At 35.3% G+C, this 16,368-nt stretch overlaps 2 protein-coding genes across 5 annotated transcripts in view; one reads left to right on the top strand and one right to left on the bottom strand.

Annotated features, from left to right (window-relative positions):
* RBM45 (RNA binding motif protein 45) overlaps positions 1–16,368 on the bottom strand; it is a 485,504-nt gene that overhangs the window by 247,477 nt on the left and 221,659 nt on the right. The window lies entirely within an intron of this gene.
* The window catches only part of PDE11A (phosphodiesterase 11A), a 385,263-nt gene that overhangs the window by 196,802 nt on the left and 172,093 nt on the right, over positions 1–16,368 (top strand). The window contains exons 7-9 of the mRNA XM_032292833.1: positions 6,676–6,751; positions 9,091–9,158; positions 10,094–10,186. Coding sequence (XP_032148724.1) covers positions 6,676–6,751; positions 9,091–9,158; positions 10,094–10,186 — 237 coding nt within the window. The remainder of the gene's footprint in view (positions 1–6,675; positions 6,752–9,090; positions 9,159–10,093; positions 10,187–16,368) is intronic.

The following is a 16,368-nucleotide window of genomic DNA, read 5'->3' on the forward strand; positions in this document are numbered from 1 at the left end:
AAAAAAAAAAACAACTTGGAAAACAAGAAAAAGCACAAAGATGGCAATCAGCAGTGAGGTCAAAATATGGAGATAACCAATGTTACCATTTCGGTGTTCAGGAGATAAATATTAATGATAAAATTGAGGCATTGAAGCTTTGGGTGACTTTGTTGGGATGCTGTGGCTGATGGGCATTTTTGAGCTCCATTGACTGATTTGATGTGGTGAGTTGGGGTTATCTGGTGAACAAAAATGATTCTTTCCTTCATACTTGCTTATTACTCTTTCTCCCTGTTTGGAATTTATTCTTTAGACATCTTGTGCTTCTTTAATCTTGCTTCTCCTTTTCCTCCAGCCTTACAGAGGATAAAATGGACTCCTGAACCTTGTCTTTTCTTATGGTTACATGAACTAAGCAGGATTAGCACAGTTTTTCAGAAACAATAGCTGCTGCCACAAATAGCCAATTAAGGAGTTGCATTAATGATTTTACAATGGAAAAATGCACTCTCCTCACACTCTGCCATCCTCCCTTGTTCTCTTCTTCCATCTAGTTGGGCTCATCAAGCATGTGTATCATCACCATTCCTTGGCCTCACCTCCTTCCTCAACCACAGTGGAAACACTTTAAAGACACCCTCCGCATTCTCTGATGCTTCCTCTCTCCTCTTGTGCTCAGCCCACACAAGACTCTGGCTCTGAATAGATGTAGCTCTGCTTTCTTAGTGTGACCTTCCTCTCCTCCAGTACTAACCACTTGACTTTTATTCCTGATCACATCCTTTCTTCCCTTGACCATTTTTGCCTTCAATTATCCTACTATGTTGCTAAATTCAGTAAGCCACTTTCAGTGCTCATTAGACTATTCTATAGCATTGGACACTGTTGTTCCTCCTTAGTTCTACTTAGAAAATAACTTCTTCCCTTATGGACAAATTATCTATGTTTATTATCTAAAATCTACAAACTAGGAACAATAATTTTAAAATTCTCATAGCCAAGAAATTCAGACGAGATTGAGTGCATTCAGCATGGTATGACGGTAGACAGCCAAGAAATTCAAAGGAAACTATTATGGTCATAATTTTTCCGGGATTCTTCAATGTATATGATATGCTTTTGTATAACCACAGGCATGTACACTATTATCATTTAATACATTAAATATTTTCCATATGAGTAACTATTCTTCTATAGCATGATTTCAATTAGATGCATAATATTCTGTTGTAGGAATGTGCTATGATTTACTTAACCAACTCCCTCCAGTTGAATATTCATGTTATTCTAATAAATCAGTAAGATAAATAATGCTGTGATTCACAGTTTTACATGTAAAGTTTTGGGCATAGCTTTGATAATTACCACAGGATAAATTCCTACATATGAAATTGATAGGCCAAAGAGTATGTGTTTATACTTTTTAGGCTCTGGATACACATCAATGAACCTATTTCCAGGAAGGTTGTAGAAATCTATTCACACATTATAGATGCAGTAAAGCCTTTGGGTTAAAAGCATGAGCTTTGGAGTTCTTGTCCATCCCTGTCACTGATGTCACCTTTTTCTTCTAGCAATAAGTATTATGTTCCCCAAAGTTCAATTTTTAGTCTTTTTGTAGGACAAATTTTTTCTTGGTGATTTTACTCATGAAATTAACACAGATAACTGATGACTCCAAGATTAGTATCTCCAGCCCCTCTCCCTTGTAAAGTGTGTCCATTGGGAATCTGTATTATTTTCCTCGAATTTCCTGTGTTCCCCACTTCAGGGAACTCTTCCACCTTTATGCAAACTGGAAACCTCATTGTTATCCTCCACGGGGATGGGAGAGTGTGTACTCCCACTTTCCCAGAATAAAAAACTCTTTTGGAGAACTGTAATGCTTTAAAAGTGATGGGTAAACAACATTCTCTTTTATTTAACTGGTGAACAGCCTAAAGGTTTTTTTTCTCACCACCAGCTTCTAAATTATCTTTCTTACTGCATGTTCCTTTTTCTTCCTGCTCATTGTGATCTGTCCCTCAGCTGCCCAAATTTTGTAGGAGAGGTTAGACAGGGGCTACTGTTGTTCCAGAGTTGTCGGAGACAATTGTGTTTACTACTCGATGCTGCCTCAGACCCAGTGGTTGGCACAATGCTGTGTGACCCTCCCTCAGCAAAACAAAGCAGACCCAGCCATGCTAGTGCTGCCATGGGTAGCTTAAGCCTATAGATTATACCTCTGAAACCTCTCTAAAATTGACTTTCTTCTCTTCATGCTTGCTGGTATTGACTTAATTCAGATTTTATCGTTGGGGAGAGGAAGAAAACCTGTTTTTTTTTTTTTTTTTTTGGAAGTTAACTTTGATGGATGTGTGTTTGCCTTTGGCTGTGTTCCTTTGAGTCAGCCTCTCCCATCCAAGGCAGTTAATCTCTGTAAGTCTCATCTGATAAGAGAGGATGATAACAGTACCTGCTTCATGGGGTGGTTGTAAAAAGTATAAAATAATGCATTAAAAAGTGCTGAGCAGAGTGCCAGACACAGAGTGAATATCCAACAAATGTGCGCTTATCATCATCACTGTTGTCTTTGAAGATTCACTGTAAAGGGTCTTAAGCTGTTCCTGATTTCTCTAAACAGAGTCAGTTGTTGTCTTTCCAATAGTGTTTGAACTTCCTCTACTTGGACACTGATTTTATCTCAATATTGCTATCTTTCCTACACTGTGAGTACCTCAAGCGTAATGACTATGTGAATTCTTTTTTCTGTCCTCAATACTAAGCAATGTGTCTGGTGTATAGGAGGTGGTAAATAAATATTTTTTGGAAGAGTACACTGGATGAATGATTTATGCTTATGTTTTTGGTTTTGCATCTGGAATTGTCAAATATCAGTCGATATAATTCACTCTATTGACAAATTAAAAAAGAAAAAATCACATAATCTAAAATTACATGGTAAAATGTGTAACAATTAAAGGATAAGATGATGTGATCATGTGGCAAGAAAATCCAAAACACTTTAAAGGTAAGACATTAAAGTTAATAATTGAATGTAGCAAGATTGATGGATACAAATTAAATATTAAAACGTCAATTTTATTTTTATGTACCAATTACAAGCATTAGAAAATAAAATATTAACATTATTTGCAATATCATTAAGTTTTTAAACATCAAGATACATATATAACAAATTATGTGTAAAAACGCTGCATGGAAAAACTACCAAACTTTGCTAAGAGAAATTTTAAGAGCCTTAAATAACTTAAGGGATATTTATGGATTGAAAGACTCAGTTTTTTAAAGGTGTCAATTCTCCCCCAAATTGATAGATTCAAAAAGTACCAATAAAAATCCCAGGAATGTATGTGTATGTGTATAAACTGTAAATTGATTCTAAAATTGGTACAGAAATGCCAGAGGCCAAAAATAGTAAAGGCAATCTTGAAGAAGGACAAAGTTGGAGGATTTGCACTACCAGATACTGAGCCTTATTATACAACTATATTATTTAAGGCAATAGTAAAGGCAATCTTGAAGAAGCACAAAGTTGGAGGATTTGCACTACCAGATACTGAGCCTTATTATACAACTATATTATTTAAGGCCGTATGGTATTGGCATAAGGAAAGATACCTAGATCAATGGAATAGAATCGAGAGTTCAGAAACAGATCCAAATAGATATGAACAGTTGATTAATGAAAATGATGGCACAGTAGAGTGATGGGGAGAGGTATTGCTTTTTCACTCAAAACAGTGGTGGATCAATTGAATATGCTTTTCAAAAAAAAATTTTGACTCCTAGCTCATATTATACATGAAAATCATTTTCAGTTGGATTGTAAGTTTAAATATGGAAGTTAAAACAATAAGGATTCTAGGTAAAGAACAGAAGAATATCTTCATGAGGTTGGGATATGGAAAGATTTCTTGAATAAGACCAAAAAATTACTAACCACAAATTTAAAAATTGAAATATTTGACTAAATCATATTAGTGACCTCTGAATCAAAAGACACTATTAGCAGAGTGGGAAAACAAGTCATAGAATAAGAAAAGTATTTGTCATACATATACCCGGCAAAGGGCTCTTATCCAGAATATAGAAGAAACTTTTACAAGCCAGTTTTAGAAAGTCAGACAACCCAACTGGAAAAAAGGCCAAAGTTCTGAACAGGCACTTCATGAAAAAGAATAGAAGTAGATGATAAGTATATGAAAAGTTTCTCAACTTCATTAGTCATAAGTAAGAAAATCATAAATTTATTGGCCAAATTTGGACACTTTAGGGAATGAAAGGCATATTATTAATAATTATGTCAAGAAAACAGACTTAAACCAGGATTTATGGTCACCCTAGTCATCAGAGATAATCGAATTTCTTTCACAAGGAGATACAACCACATATCTATCAGAATTGTCAATTTTTTTAAAAAACCCTGACAACATCAAATGTTGGTGATGATGTAAATTAACTGGAACTCTCATACACTTCTGGTTAGAAGGTAAATTGGTACAACTACTTTGCAAAACTTTAAAAATATATCAATTGAAGCTGAACATGTGAATAACTCAGCAATTCTATTATAGGTATATGCCTATCCAAAATGCATATGTGCACTAAGTATGTACAAGAATTTTGATAATTGCATTATGTGTAATTGCTACAAACTGGAGTAACCCAGTGTTTATCAAGCATAGAATGAATTAATAGTATTATATTCATATAGTGGGACATCATGCTGCCATGAAAATGACCAAAATGAATGCATCTCAAAAACATAATATGCAAGAGAAGCCAGACACAGAAGAACACACATTTAGCAATTCATTTTGTATACAGTTAAGAGTGAGCAAACTGATGTATGGTGTTAGAAGGCCATATAGTGGTTGTCTTTTGGGAAGAGGGAAGGGGCATGGAGGTGACTTCTGGGGTGGTGATAATATTCTATTTCTTTTTTTTTTATTTTTTATTTATTTTTATTTATTTATTTATTTTATTGCATTTTAGGTTTGGGGGTACATGTGAAGAACATGCAAGATTGTTGCATAGGTACACACGTGGCAGTGTGATTTTTCTGCCTTCCTCCCCTCACCTATTTCTTGATCCTGATGGTAGTTGCATAGGTCTATTCATTTTGTAAAAAAATCCATTAAGCTGTGTACTTATAATTTTTGGGCCTTTCTACATGCATGTTAATCTTCAAAAAACATTGAAAAATAGAAACTAACATATTGGCGCAATGAATAGAAGGTATCTAGAAAATTAACATATCAAAGAGAAATGTCAAAAAGAAAGACATCCAAATTTAAGATTTAGGTGTGTAAATTAACTTTTAGTTTCAAGTGTTTAAAATATGTCACTTTTACCTTCAACAAAGAATAGCTTAAAATGTCTTTTTTTTTTTTTTTTTTTTATGGTAAGCAATGTTTAATTTTATATGAAACTGCCAAACTGTTTTCCAGAGTAGCTGCCCCAATTTACATTCCTACCAGCAATGTATAAGAGATCTAAGTATCTCTGCATACTCATCAGCATTTAGTATTATCAGTATTTTTTCCCATGCTACTATGTATGTAAAGGAGAAATCATTTATTTTTTTTATTATTTTTTTTCCCATTTATTTATTTTATTGCAGAAGATCAAACACCGCATGTTCTCACTCATAGGCGGGTGTTGAACAATGAGAACACATGGACACAGGGAGGGGAGCACTACACACTGGGGTCAGTTAGGGGGAAATAGGGGAGGGACGGTGGGGGGTGGGAAGCTGGGGAGAGATAGCAGGGGGAGAAATGCCAGATGTAGGTGATGGGGAGGAAGGCAGCAAATCACACTGCCACGTGTGTTCCTATGCAACAATTTTACATGTTCTTCACATGTACCCCAAAACTTAAAATGTCTTTTTATCTCAATATCCGTGATCCAAAATCTTGATATCTTCTTGTTTTCTCCTATTGTCTTGAAACAGTAGATTGACCTTTCTCACTGAAAATCAAGGTCATGTTAACTCACTAAGACCCTTTCACTCTTAGCAGTTTCTAACAATTCAAATATCGACCATTGTTTTTAATATTAAATGGAGTTTGTTACTCAATGTTTGATATTGATAATTATACCTCTGCATTTTAAATCTGTCACCTCCTGATATCTTTTGGGGAACAGAAGGAAGATCTTCAAGCCTCTACATTTATCTTACCTTTTTTGTATATAGATTTGATAACATATGTAATAATTTAGTAACAGTAAAAATATACGGTGTTAAAAGTAAATGTAAATATGACAGCATTATAAGCACAAACTTTTTTTACTAACAAGTGTGCTCAAAGATAAATATTGATCACTGGTTTAATTAAAGTGCTTTAAATAGAGAAGAAACAGTTGCTGGAATTCTTGTCTGCTGGTGTGGTCTTGATTAAGACAATTTCATGTCCAATTCTCTATGGCTACAGGGATTGGAGGAGGTCATGTTGGTTTGGGATTTTTTTGGTTGATTCATATTTGGCTTGGATTTGATTTCTGTAGTATGTTCATTGCAATGAAGGAGGCAGGTGAGTGAGTTTATGCATTACAAAATTAGGTTACAATGTATAAAATAACTTTTTGAAAGTTATTTTTGAGTATCTGTTATAAAGAATGGTAAAATGTAAATCAGAAATGAATAGTTAATATTTAATTTTAATTAACTTCTTTCTCGTTTTCTAGGCGGACCACATATCTGGTTTTCACATAAGATCTGTTCTCTGTGTCCCTATTTGGAATAGCAACCACCAAATAATTGGTAAGAAATTACCTAAATAATTAAACTTCTTGCATAAAGAAACAGAAATTTGCTTTAAAATACTCCCATATCTTTTTCGTGTGTTCCCCCTTTTTACACCAAGGACTCATCAAACTATGTCTCACACTCTTGTATAATCTCGTAAGTGCAAACTCCTAAAGAATCAACATTAACCACAACTTGAACAAATAATTACTAAGTTGAAAGAACCAATAAATTTTAAAGTTGAAGAAAATCTGAGTTATCAACCAATAGAACTCTTTTACTTCACCTTGTGGAAGTAGCAGCAGAGAGAGAGAGGATAAAATAATTAAAGAGAGAGAGAGAGAAATGACTTCAAGAAAACCAAAAAGTTAGTAGAAGGTCAAGATTAAAACTCAGGCTTCCTAACTTCTAGTACAGACTTTCTTACTATGTCAATGTGTTTATACCTGTGCTTTTATACATGGTGTAAAGGCAAAGGAATAAAGAACACTATCTATTGGTCATATACTGAGCATGCATCTTTCTGCCTGGGCAGTTCTCAAATAGGCCAGATTTTCCCATAACAAAGGAATCATGGGTGAAAAACAGCTTCCAATTTTTACTTCCTCCATTCCCCTTTCCTTCTCCTCAAAAAACTCAACCAGGAAAGCATCAAAGTCAAGAAAGAAGCCCCAACAAGAATTCATGGTTGAAATAGAGAAGTCATGAAGGATGGAGTAATTAGTTGAAATTATTCAAACAGAATTAAAATATGACTTTTTTTTCCTAAGAGACATAAGAACACTAATTCATTTGGTAACTAATGCATCTATTTGCCTTTCTCTGCTTCCCCCTAAAATTGCCTGTTAAAGTCTAAAACACTGCTGCTTATTAAAGGATTTAATATTCTGTGAGTGTTGTCAAGATCTGAATTCTGAGATAATTTTTTTCATCAGCTTAATCTGCATAAAAATATTGATACATTGTTGAAGATGAAGAATATTCTAAGATTTGGGATCTAAGCTTCTAGTACAAAGAATTAAACCACATCATGCACAGTTTTAAATAAATTTATGTTTAAAGACAAAGTTTATAAGAAACACCATGTGTTATCTGTTGATATTCCACAGCAATCTCACAGTCCTACATTTCAATCCTGATAGTAAACATCCATTATTACTTCAGAATTAGAACCATAGTTTGCCTGGTTACATGCTAATAGTTTTGTGTTTCATTATATATACATATATATATATATATATATATAATCTTCTAGCATAGGGTGACTTACCTCCCTGGTGGGAAGTTGGGTGTTTTTAAAAATACAAGCATATTTTAGAATTATAGCTGGAGTTTTTTTTTTCTGTGCTAAATGAGGATAAAGGCTAATGATTTTCAAGATAGTTGATTTTTCTTGTTAAACTTGTGTGTTTTGAAAGTCATGCCCTCAGACATCTGATATAATGCTAAAAGTGAACATTGGAAATAGTAACCACTCATAAATTAAGTTTTTAGAATCACGTACCCCATTGGTAGCAGGCAACAGAACTAACCTTGCTTTGAGAGTTAACTGTATTAATCAACTTTTATTGTTTGTAGTAATTCCTAACATTTCTTGAATATTTACACTGAGTGAAGCAATATGCTAAATGCTTTACAAACATTCTAACATTTTCTCATTTAATTGTCATAACCCTCTTAGGTAGTTAACATTTTAATCTCCATTTTACAGATGAGGAAATTAAGTGCTAAAAAAGCTAGGTAACATCCCCAAGGTCACACACCTGATGGTGGAGTTAAAATTTGAACCCAGACCATCTAAGTCCAAAGCTTTTGTTCTTAGTCACGATGCCATACTGCCCCTCTCAAGTATTGTGCTTCAGAAAATGAAATGTATATATATATACACATATATATATTCAGTTGAAATATATATAACTGAATACACACACATATTCAGCTACATATATACTAAGTTGTATATATAACTGTGTGTGTATATATATTCTCATATATATATATACACACACAAATACATATGTATATGCATATATATATATATATATATATATACACAAACATACATATAAATATGGGGGGATATATTCGAGTTACTGTAACTAGTCATCTAGAATCAGATTAATGCCTTGGTAGAACTCCAAACTCTACTGAGATCTAGTCTAAATAAATCAGCCTTGAAGATAGACTGCACACCTCAGATTTATTCTCATGAAATTGGCAGGCACTTGAGAGACCAGAGTTTAAACTGAGCGTAGTTCCCTAAAGGAGGCATAGAGTTAGCTGTGGGTTATTTTATTAGAGAAGCACAATGTCCAGTACTAAAAATGACCACATAATTCACTCTTTTCCCACAGGAGTGGCTCAGGTGTTAAATAGACTTGATGGGAAACCTTTTGATGATGCAGATCAACGACTTTTTGAGGTAAGAAAATAAATGTATAAACCGAGGTTTATACGGAGTCATCAATAGTCCCCTGGTTGAGGCTTGCCCAAATTTGAAAAGACAAATAATTAATCAATTATTATTATACTTAATGGAGGACAGAATTTACAGGAAGATTTAAGGAATGTATAAATGCTTAAGTGAGATTTGATCCTATTTTTTTACAAATTGGATTATTTTGTAACCATCCATTATTTTTATCCTAACTTTATTACAGAATTTCCCTCTTTTCCCCAAATTGTTATTGTTTTATTCTTGTCTTGCTTATGTGTGTTCAGAGTCATGAAACCCTAAGCCAGCTCTGCCAGGTGTACCGCCCTCACTTTTCTCTTGTTTATGCGCTTCTGTTCATTCACTCCAGGCTCTCTAAATGAAGAGGTTAGCCTTGAATGGGCTTCCTCATAGACTGGACCGGTAGCCAACATGAAAACTCATCATTATCTTTCTCTACTCAAGAATACCTCATAGCTTCTTTATTAATGGTTCTAACTCAATCCTCCTTCCCCTTAACACTTACCCTATGGTTACATTAACTTAGCTTTTTACCAAAATATTGTATAGCCTAGCAACTAAAAGAGGTTGCTTTGGTTAAATAGAATGGATTTACTAAAATCAGTCCACAGCGTAAATAAATTAAGAACCCATTTAAACAGACTATCAGTATGTTTAAACATATGAAGTAGTTTCCCTATAATGACATTAAATTCATAATTTTTTCTCATGTGCAGTGTGAGCTATAAAGTTGTTATATAATAATAGTAATTAAGAATTTTTATATGCTTATTTCCCCAAGGCCTACCTCTGTGTACAATAAGATTGTATTTCAGACCCATCCCTGGTGACTCCCCACTTTCATATTAGATTTTACCAATGAGTTGCCGCAATGTTTAATTAGCAGGTTTGTACTTTCCTAGGCATTTGTCATCTTTTGTGGACTTGGCATCAACAACACAATTATGTATGATCAAGTGAAGAAATCCTGGGCCAAGCAATCTGTGGCTCTTGATGTAAGTACAGTATTTATGTCAGGTTTTTATGCTGCTAGCTCTAATTTATGAGGGAAAAATTTCCCTGGTTGTAGGGCTCAAATTTTACATGTCTCAAATTTTAATTATCTATTTATTGGTCCTTAATCATTTTAGGTCATGGGTTTACATTTCATGAAGTCTAGAAAAACAATGTTGCATATTATTTCAAGAGTTCACAGATACCCCGAAATCTATTCATATATGTCCTATATTTAGATGTAGATTTTTATAATTATATTTATTAAATAGTGATAATCCAAAGATAATTCAGCAGGATTTAAAATTTATTTTAAACTTAGATTCAAAGACATTTATATATTCTATAAAGTTACAACTTTTTTTTATCATAGGAGAAAACTTCACTATAAGAATATATGACCTAGGTGGGGAAATCTGCTCCTGTCATTATCTGACTCTCTTTCTCCCTCCCTCCCCCAACACATGTCCCATCAAGAACATTGACCTATTCCCATGTCTGCACATGTGTCCTCTCAGACGCATTAAGTTCCAAAAGAGCAGTTCTAATCTCCCCCAAATCTCAGATGCTTGTTTTGACCCAAGACTTATTTTTTCCTTCTAGCTTCTGCTCTGTGGATTTTTTTTTTTTTTTTTTCCTTTTTTTGAGATGAAGTCTAGTTCTGTTGCTCAGGCTGGAGTGCAGTAGTGTGATCTCAGCTCACCGCAACCCCTGCCTCCCGGATTGAAACGATTCTCCTGCCTCAGCCTTCCAAGTAGCTGGGATTACAGGCACCCGCCACCATGCCCAGCTGATTTTTATATTTTTAGTAGAGATAGGGTTTCACAATGTTGGCCAGGCTGGTCTCAAACTCCTGACCTCAGGTTATCTGTCCCCCTCGGCCTCCCAAAGTGCTAGGATTGTAGGTATGAGCCACCACATCCAGCCTGCTCTGTAGATTTTACCAAAGGTTTTCTTTATATCTATGAAATGCTTATTAAGTAGGCAAGATAAAATGTCAGTGCCAAGATAAAAGTATATAGAAGAGTGATATGATACATAGGAAATCTTCAAAATATTCTGTGTGTTAAGCCAGATGTAAAAAGTAGGCAAATCAATGTTACCTGTGCTACTCTGATTTGAGATGTAAAAGATATAAAATTATAGTTATCTATATGCTTTTAGTTTTCTGGGTAAATTATGAATTCGAGAAGCACAGGGATTTTTATTTGCAATGCCTAGCAGGGTGCTTAGCACAAAGAAGGGATTTATTGAATAATTTTTGAATGAAGGGTGGGAGGGAAAAAAGGAGGAAGGAAAGAATCAAGGTAAGGGATGCTTTTTGTTCTTCTGAGATAGCCCTGCTTTGTTTATATGTAATATTTTTTTACAGTAAGGACTAAAAACAGTATCTATAGGATAAATCAATAAATGGGTGAACTGTAAACATGCAACCAACTGATAAGAATCATTAGTAGAGCATTAAGGTCTGTGTGTAGAACTATTTTTAACTCCTGGATCTGTCACCTGCCTCATTTGTGAGAATTAAATGAGATGAGGCATGTGAAGATGTTAATAAGCATTCAATAAAATCATAGAAATGACACTGTTATTATTTGTAGTAGTATATTTATTACTGAGAAATCACCATGGATTGGGGAGAAATAGCAAAATACAGGAAATTAGAACAGCCAATGTTGAGTTATGTCTCCTTCACCATCATCAAATTCTGATCTCCACAGTGTTGCTTCACCCATTGTTGTTTAGTACCTGTAGCTATGAAAAGAAAGGCACACCATACACTAGTTCCGTCTAAATCCTACTTCATTATGTCACAGTATAATTAACACACAAAGAGGGAACATCTTACGTATACCTATATTCTCACTCCTCACCTACCTCTGGCACATCGTCATCCTCTTGAAAAGGAGCTAGAATAACTGGGTTGCAGCATGAATGGCCATTTACCCCCAGATGGGAAGATTCAGTAAAAGGCACCACTCTCACTGGCACTACTCCTGCTCCAATGAGCCACAGTTACCATTATCTAGAAAACACTCATGTACCCTAGAATTTCTAGCCTCAGTCTCCCTACCCATGAATTGGTTATTTCAGTTCATAGTGAACACTTCTTGTTTATGTAACTCAGATCTCTCTGTCCTTAGGCACAAAAATTATTACCAACTCTGCCAAATCTCCAGCCCAACTCTTAGACTTGTGACAATCTTAAACTTTCAAGAAGTTGACTTATAGGTGATGACTTGTATGTTCCACATGCTTTATTTTGTGCCAGTGTCGAAAGTGGCATTCCCAGTCAGAATTATGGTGTTACCATCTTGCTCTCACCCCTTCCACTGTCAGCCAACTCCCATCCCACTGAGTACAAAATTCTTGACACTAGTGATCAGGTGGCGTCTACCGCACTCCCTGGCTTAGGAATCTACATGCAAGTGCATCTGTAAGGATTTCTTACCCTGAGGACTTTATAAAGACAAAAAAATCATTATTTGAGAACTACTAAACCCAAATTCAGGAATGAGATTTACAATATTATAATACACATTAACTTCTAAATAAATATATATATTTTATGTATTTATAAATATGCATGAATATGTGTAAGCATAATATTTTTGTAAATATTTATATTAAAAATATGTCTTTATAACCTGCTTAGTCCCATAAAAGATTTGAGCTACTTTATAAGACTATAAATGATCCAGCAAAAATTTTTTAAAGTAAAATGGTAATAACAGAGCTGAGAGAGAGAGAGAGCCAGGAGGAACAGAACCAAATGCCATGTTACCCTCTATCATTCCTATCTCTTCTTTCCGAGATTCTGGGCTAGCCCTTTCCCCTTTTCCACTGTGGCTAAGAAAAGATTCTTCACTCAGGGGTGGCCAGGTTCCTCTTCTCCTTGTGTTGTTTCATTTTTCCTTATTCTCTTCCATTTTTGTCCTGCTTGACCTTGACCCCAAAATAGCTGTGTCTAAATGTAGCTCTTTCAATCCCATAACCTTATTGCAATGTGTCTTTTTTTTTTTTTTTTCAGTTAGCAACAAGAGTGGAGGGAAATAATCCATTCCACAGTACCCAATAACAAAAACCACCCTAGAATCCTTCCTTAGAAAGGGAGCACACATAGCTCATGGCCTAGAGAGCTAATGGGAATACATGTCTTGCTGTGTGTTCATGAGACTCAAGAGACAGAACCACACTGTTCTCTTCTGTCTTTTAAAAATCCTATTCCCAAAGCATTTTTAACAAAATTACTTTCGTTTGTGGTACATCGTCTGAAAGTAATATTCACCACATAAATTACCTGGAAAGACTAATAATCCCCACAAATGGGGCAGAGTATAGTCTCTAAAACACTCAGAGCTCACTAGAAGTATACTTTAAAAATAAAAAGATAGGGCTTTAACTTTATTTTTTCTCCCAAACAGCCATTGATTTCCATATATTTATTTAATACTGGGTACTTTTCCTGATGATTTGGTTACCAGGAGGTGCAGGAATCCTCAGTTCTTGTCTTGCTTGGGAGAAGAATTTAGCCAAGAGGCCAATTAGTAACGTAAGCAAAAGATTTTTTGAAAGCAAATAAAGATTACAGAGTTGATTGAACTAAGGACATTCCAGGAGAGGAGCAGGCTGGTCTAGCTGGAGAAACAGGAGTAGTAGCAGCAAGGGCTGGGTAGAAGCAGAGACGGTGCATGCTGAAAGATGAGGCAGAGCAGGCTGTTCAAGAGGGAAAAAGCCAGCTGCAGCCCTGGGAGTTCTGCATTGTGGTTATTGTGGCACTGTTTCTTCAAGTTTCTGCTTCCGCCTCAAGTCTCCACCTTTGTCTTTGCCTAGTTCCCACTTCTGCCTTAAGTCCCCACCTTTTCCCCCACCTAGTTTCCACCCCAAATTTGTGGGATTTTCCCCTACGGTTAGTTCACATGTATGTACTGGCCTGTATTGAATATGAATTCTACATACTCCTGCATTACTCATTATCACCACCTGAGCAAGGTTGGAAAGTGGTTAAATCTGTACTTACTGCACCTGTGTATCTCTTAGGTGCAACAAGTGCAAACATTTCTCCTTTTTCCCTCTTTCCCCTAATGTAGCTAGCTACATTCTGATGGGTTAATTGCAGTGTGAGTGATTACTGGCAGTCTTAAGGGGTGTCCGTTTCTACATAGGTATTTCTCTTCCTCTCTGCTCATAGCTAGGATGCGTGTTTTGGGTGGTCTCTGGGGTATGAGATTTTTCCAAACCTCCCTTTTCTCAGGGGAGTCCCCCTCCTGCTCATATCTAGCTTATCTGCCTACTCAAACAATATGCAATACCACATTAAATTATATAAATTCTTATATATATTCAAGTATATTTCTTTACATGTTACTTTGTTCCATCGATCTGCCTATTTCTAAACCAGAACTTCATTGCTTTAAGTATACTTTTAATGCAGATCTTGCTTTGTGTCAGTATCCCCTGCAGAAGGAGGTTGCTGACTTTATCCATGCAAAAGGCAGTGTAGGGAGAAGATTTGGTGTTGATTTTAGTGTTAGCCTGAGCAGTTAATTAGGCTTGATTCCTGATTCAGTAGCTATCGACCTTGGGCAAGCTACTTAATCTCTCAATCTCTTTTTTTCATATGTCAAATGGGTATAAGAAGCCTGTTTCCCCACAAATATATACACCTACCATGTGCCTACAGAAATTAAACATTAAAAAAAATTACTCCTGTTTTAACAGTTACAAAAAAAATGCAGGATAAGTGTTTAGAAAGAGTGTTTAGTTATAATTTGTTCTTAATAAAAATTAGCTGTTATTATCAACCAGTGCACTTGCAGTCCTTAATCTTCATTGAGTTTTGTCTACTTAGCCCAAGATTTCCTGTAAGGCTATTCTGATTGGGGAGCTATAATTTTTTCTTTTGCCTGTTTTATCAGGAAAATCACTTCCTGCTTAAAGTCAGAGCTGAAAACAGATTGCCTGTTTCCTAGTTCTTTGATACATGCTGTTTAGTCACACCACTGATCATCCTAGAAGCACTGCAGGTGCAGCTGCTCCAGGGCACTACTGCTTGCTCAATGCAGGCCCATTGCCTGTAGCTTGTGTTACTATATATGCACCTGCAGAAAAGTCTAGGGCATAGAAATACAAAATTTACCATGTCAGAAACAGAACAGGTCTTGAAAAGCTAGACATCTCCAAGGACAAAGCTTCCCCAAAAGACTTGTAATGCAAGGCAGTCCCTTCCTTGTTGTCACATACTGGCAACTTCAACTCATTTCAGTCATAATCTACACATGGTGAGAAACAGAAATGTAAGCATACAAAACATTTTCTACTGTTCTGGCCTTTAAAAATTGGAGTGACTAATACATTATCCAGATTTTTTTTAACAATTGAATTATCAACTCAATTATTTTGATAACTGTTTTTAATTTTTCATAATTTAATTATATAATTCTATTGTTAAAATCCTTTGTCCTAAATATATGAAATTAATACTCTAAGGCTCTTAGAGAGCAGAAATGCTCTTAAAGCTGAATAACGGAACAAAGAGAGGAATTTACTATCATTTTTAATCACTTTAATTTTATTATTCTGATTTCCATTCTACATGCCAAGAGCTTCAGAAGAGCTATACCAGTGTATGTTCACATTTTCTGACAGTAGAAATTCTTAGGTAAAAGGTGGAACCTTTTTCTAAAAGCCACAATACAGATAAAATACAATACAGATGTAGATGTAGATGTAGAATATTACTTCCTCATTTTGAACATCAGGAATTGTCCTTTTGGGTCTTTCATAGTTACTGCAAATGAAGCCTCACCTAATACTGATGAGAAATTTTCCAGAAAATATAAGTCTGTATGCTAAGGGACACTGCATACAGCTTTAGAATCAGAAGAGGGAGAAATGAGGGTCAAAGAGAGAATGACAAAAAGGCATATGCAATCAGGATCCAAGCCCCATTTGTTCTTCCTCCCCAAAGCCTCTCCCATCTATTTCCACCTTTCCAATTGCCAAAAGAACCATCCTATTTAAAGGCTCCATTACCTCTGCACTGGGCAATTGCAATAGCCTTCTACTTGTTCTTCCTAAAACATATTTTAGATTTCATCACTCACCCAATCATAGACCTTAAATTACTCCCCCATTACCTTTTAGAGTAAAAATGTCCTGGCCTTTAAGGCCCTCAGAAATC

Source organism: Sapajus apella, unplaced genomic scaffold (genome assembly GCF_009761245.1).
Source record: "Sapajus apella isolate SASKATOON/1434 unplaced genomic scaffold, GSC_monkey_1.0 scaffold28, whole genome shotgun sequence".
NCBI classification, from domain to species: domain Eukaryota; kingdom Metazoa; phylum Chordata; class Mammalia; order Primates; family Cebidae; genus Sapajus; species Sapajus apella.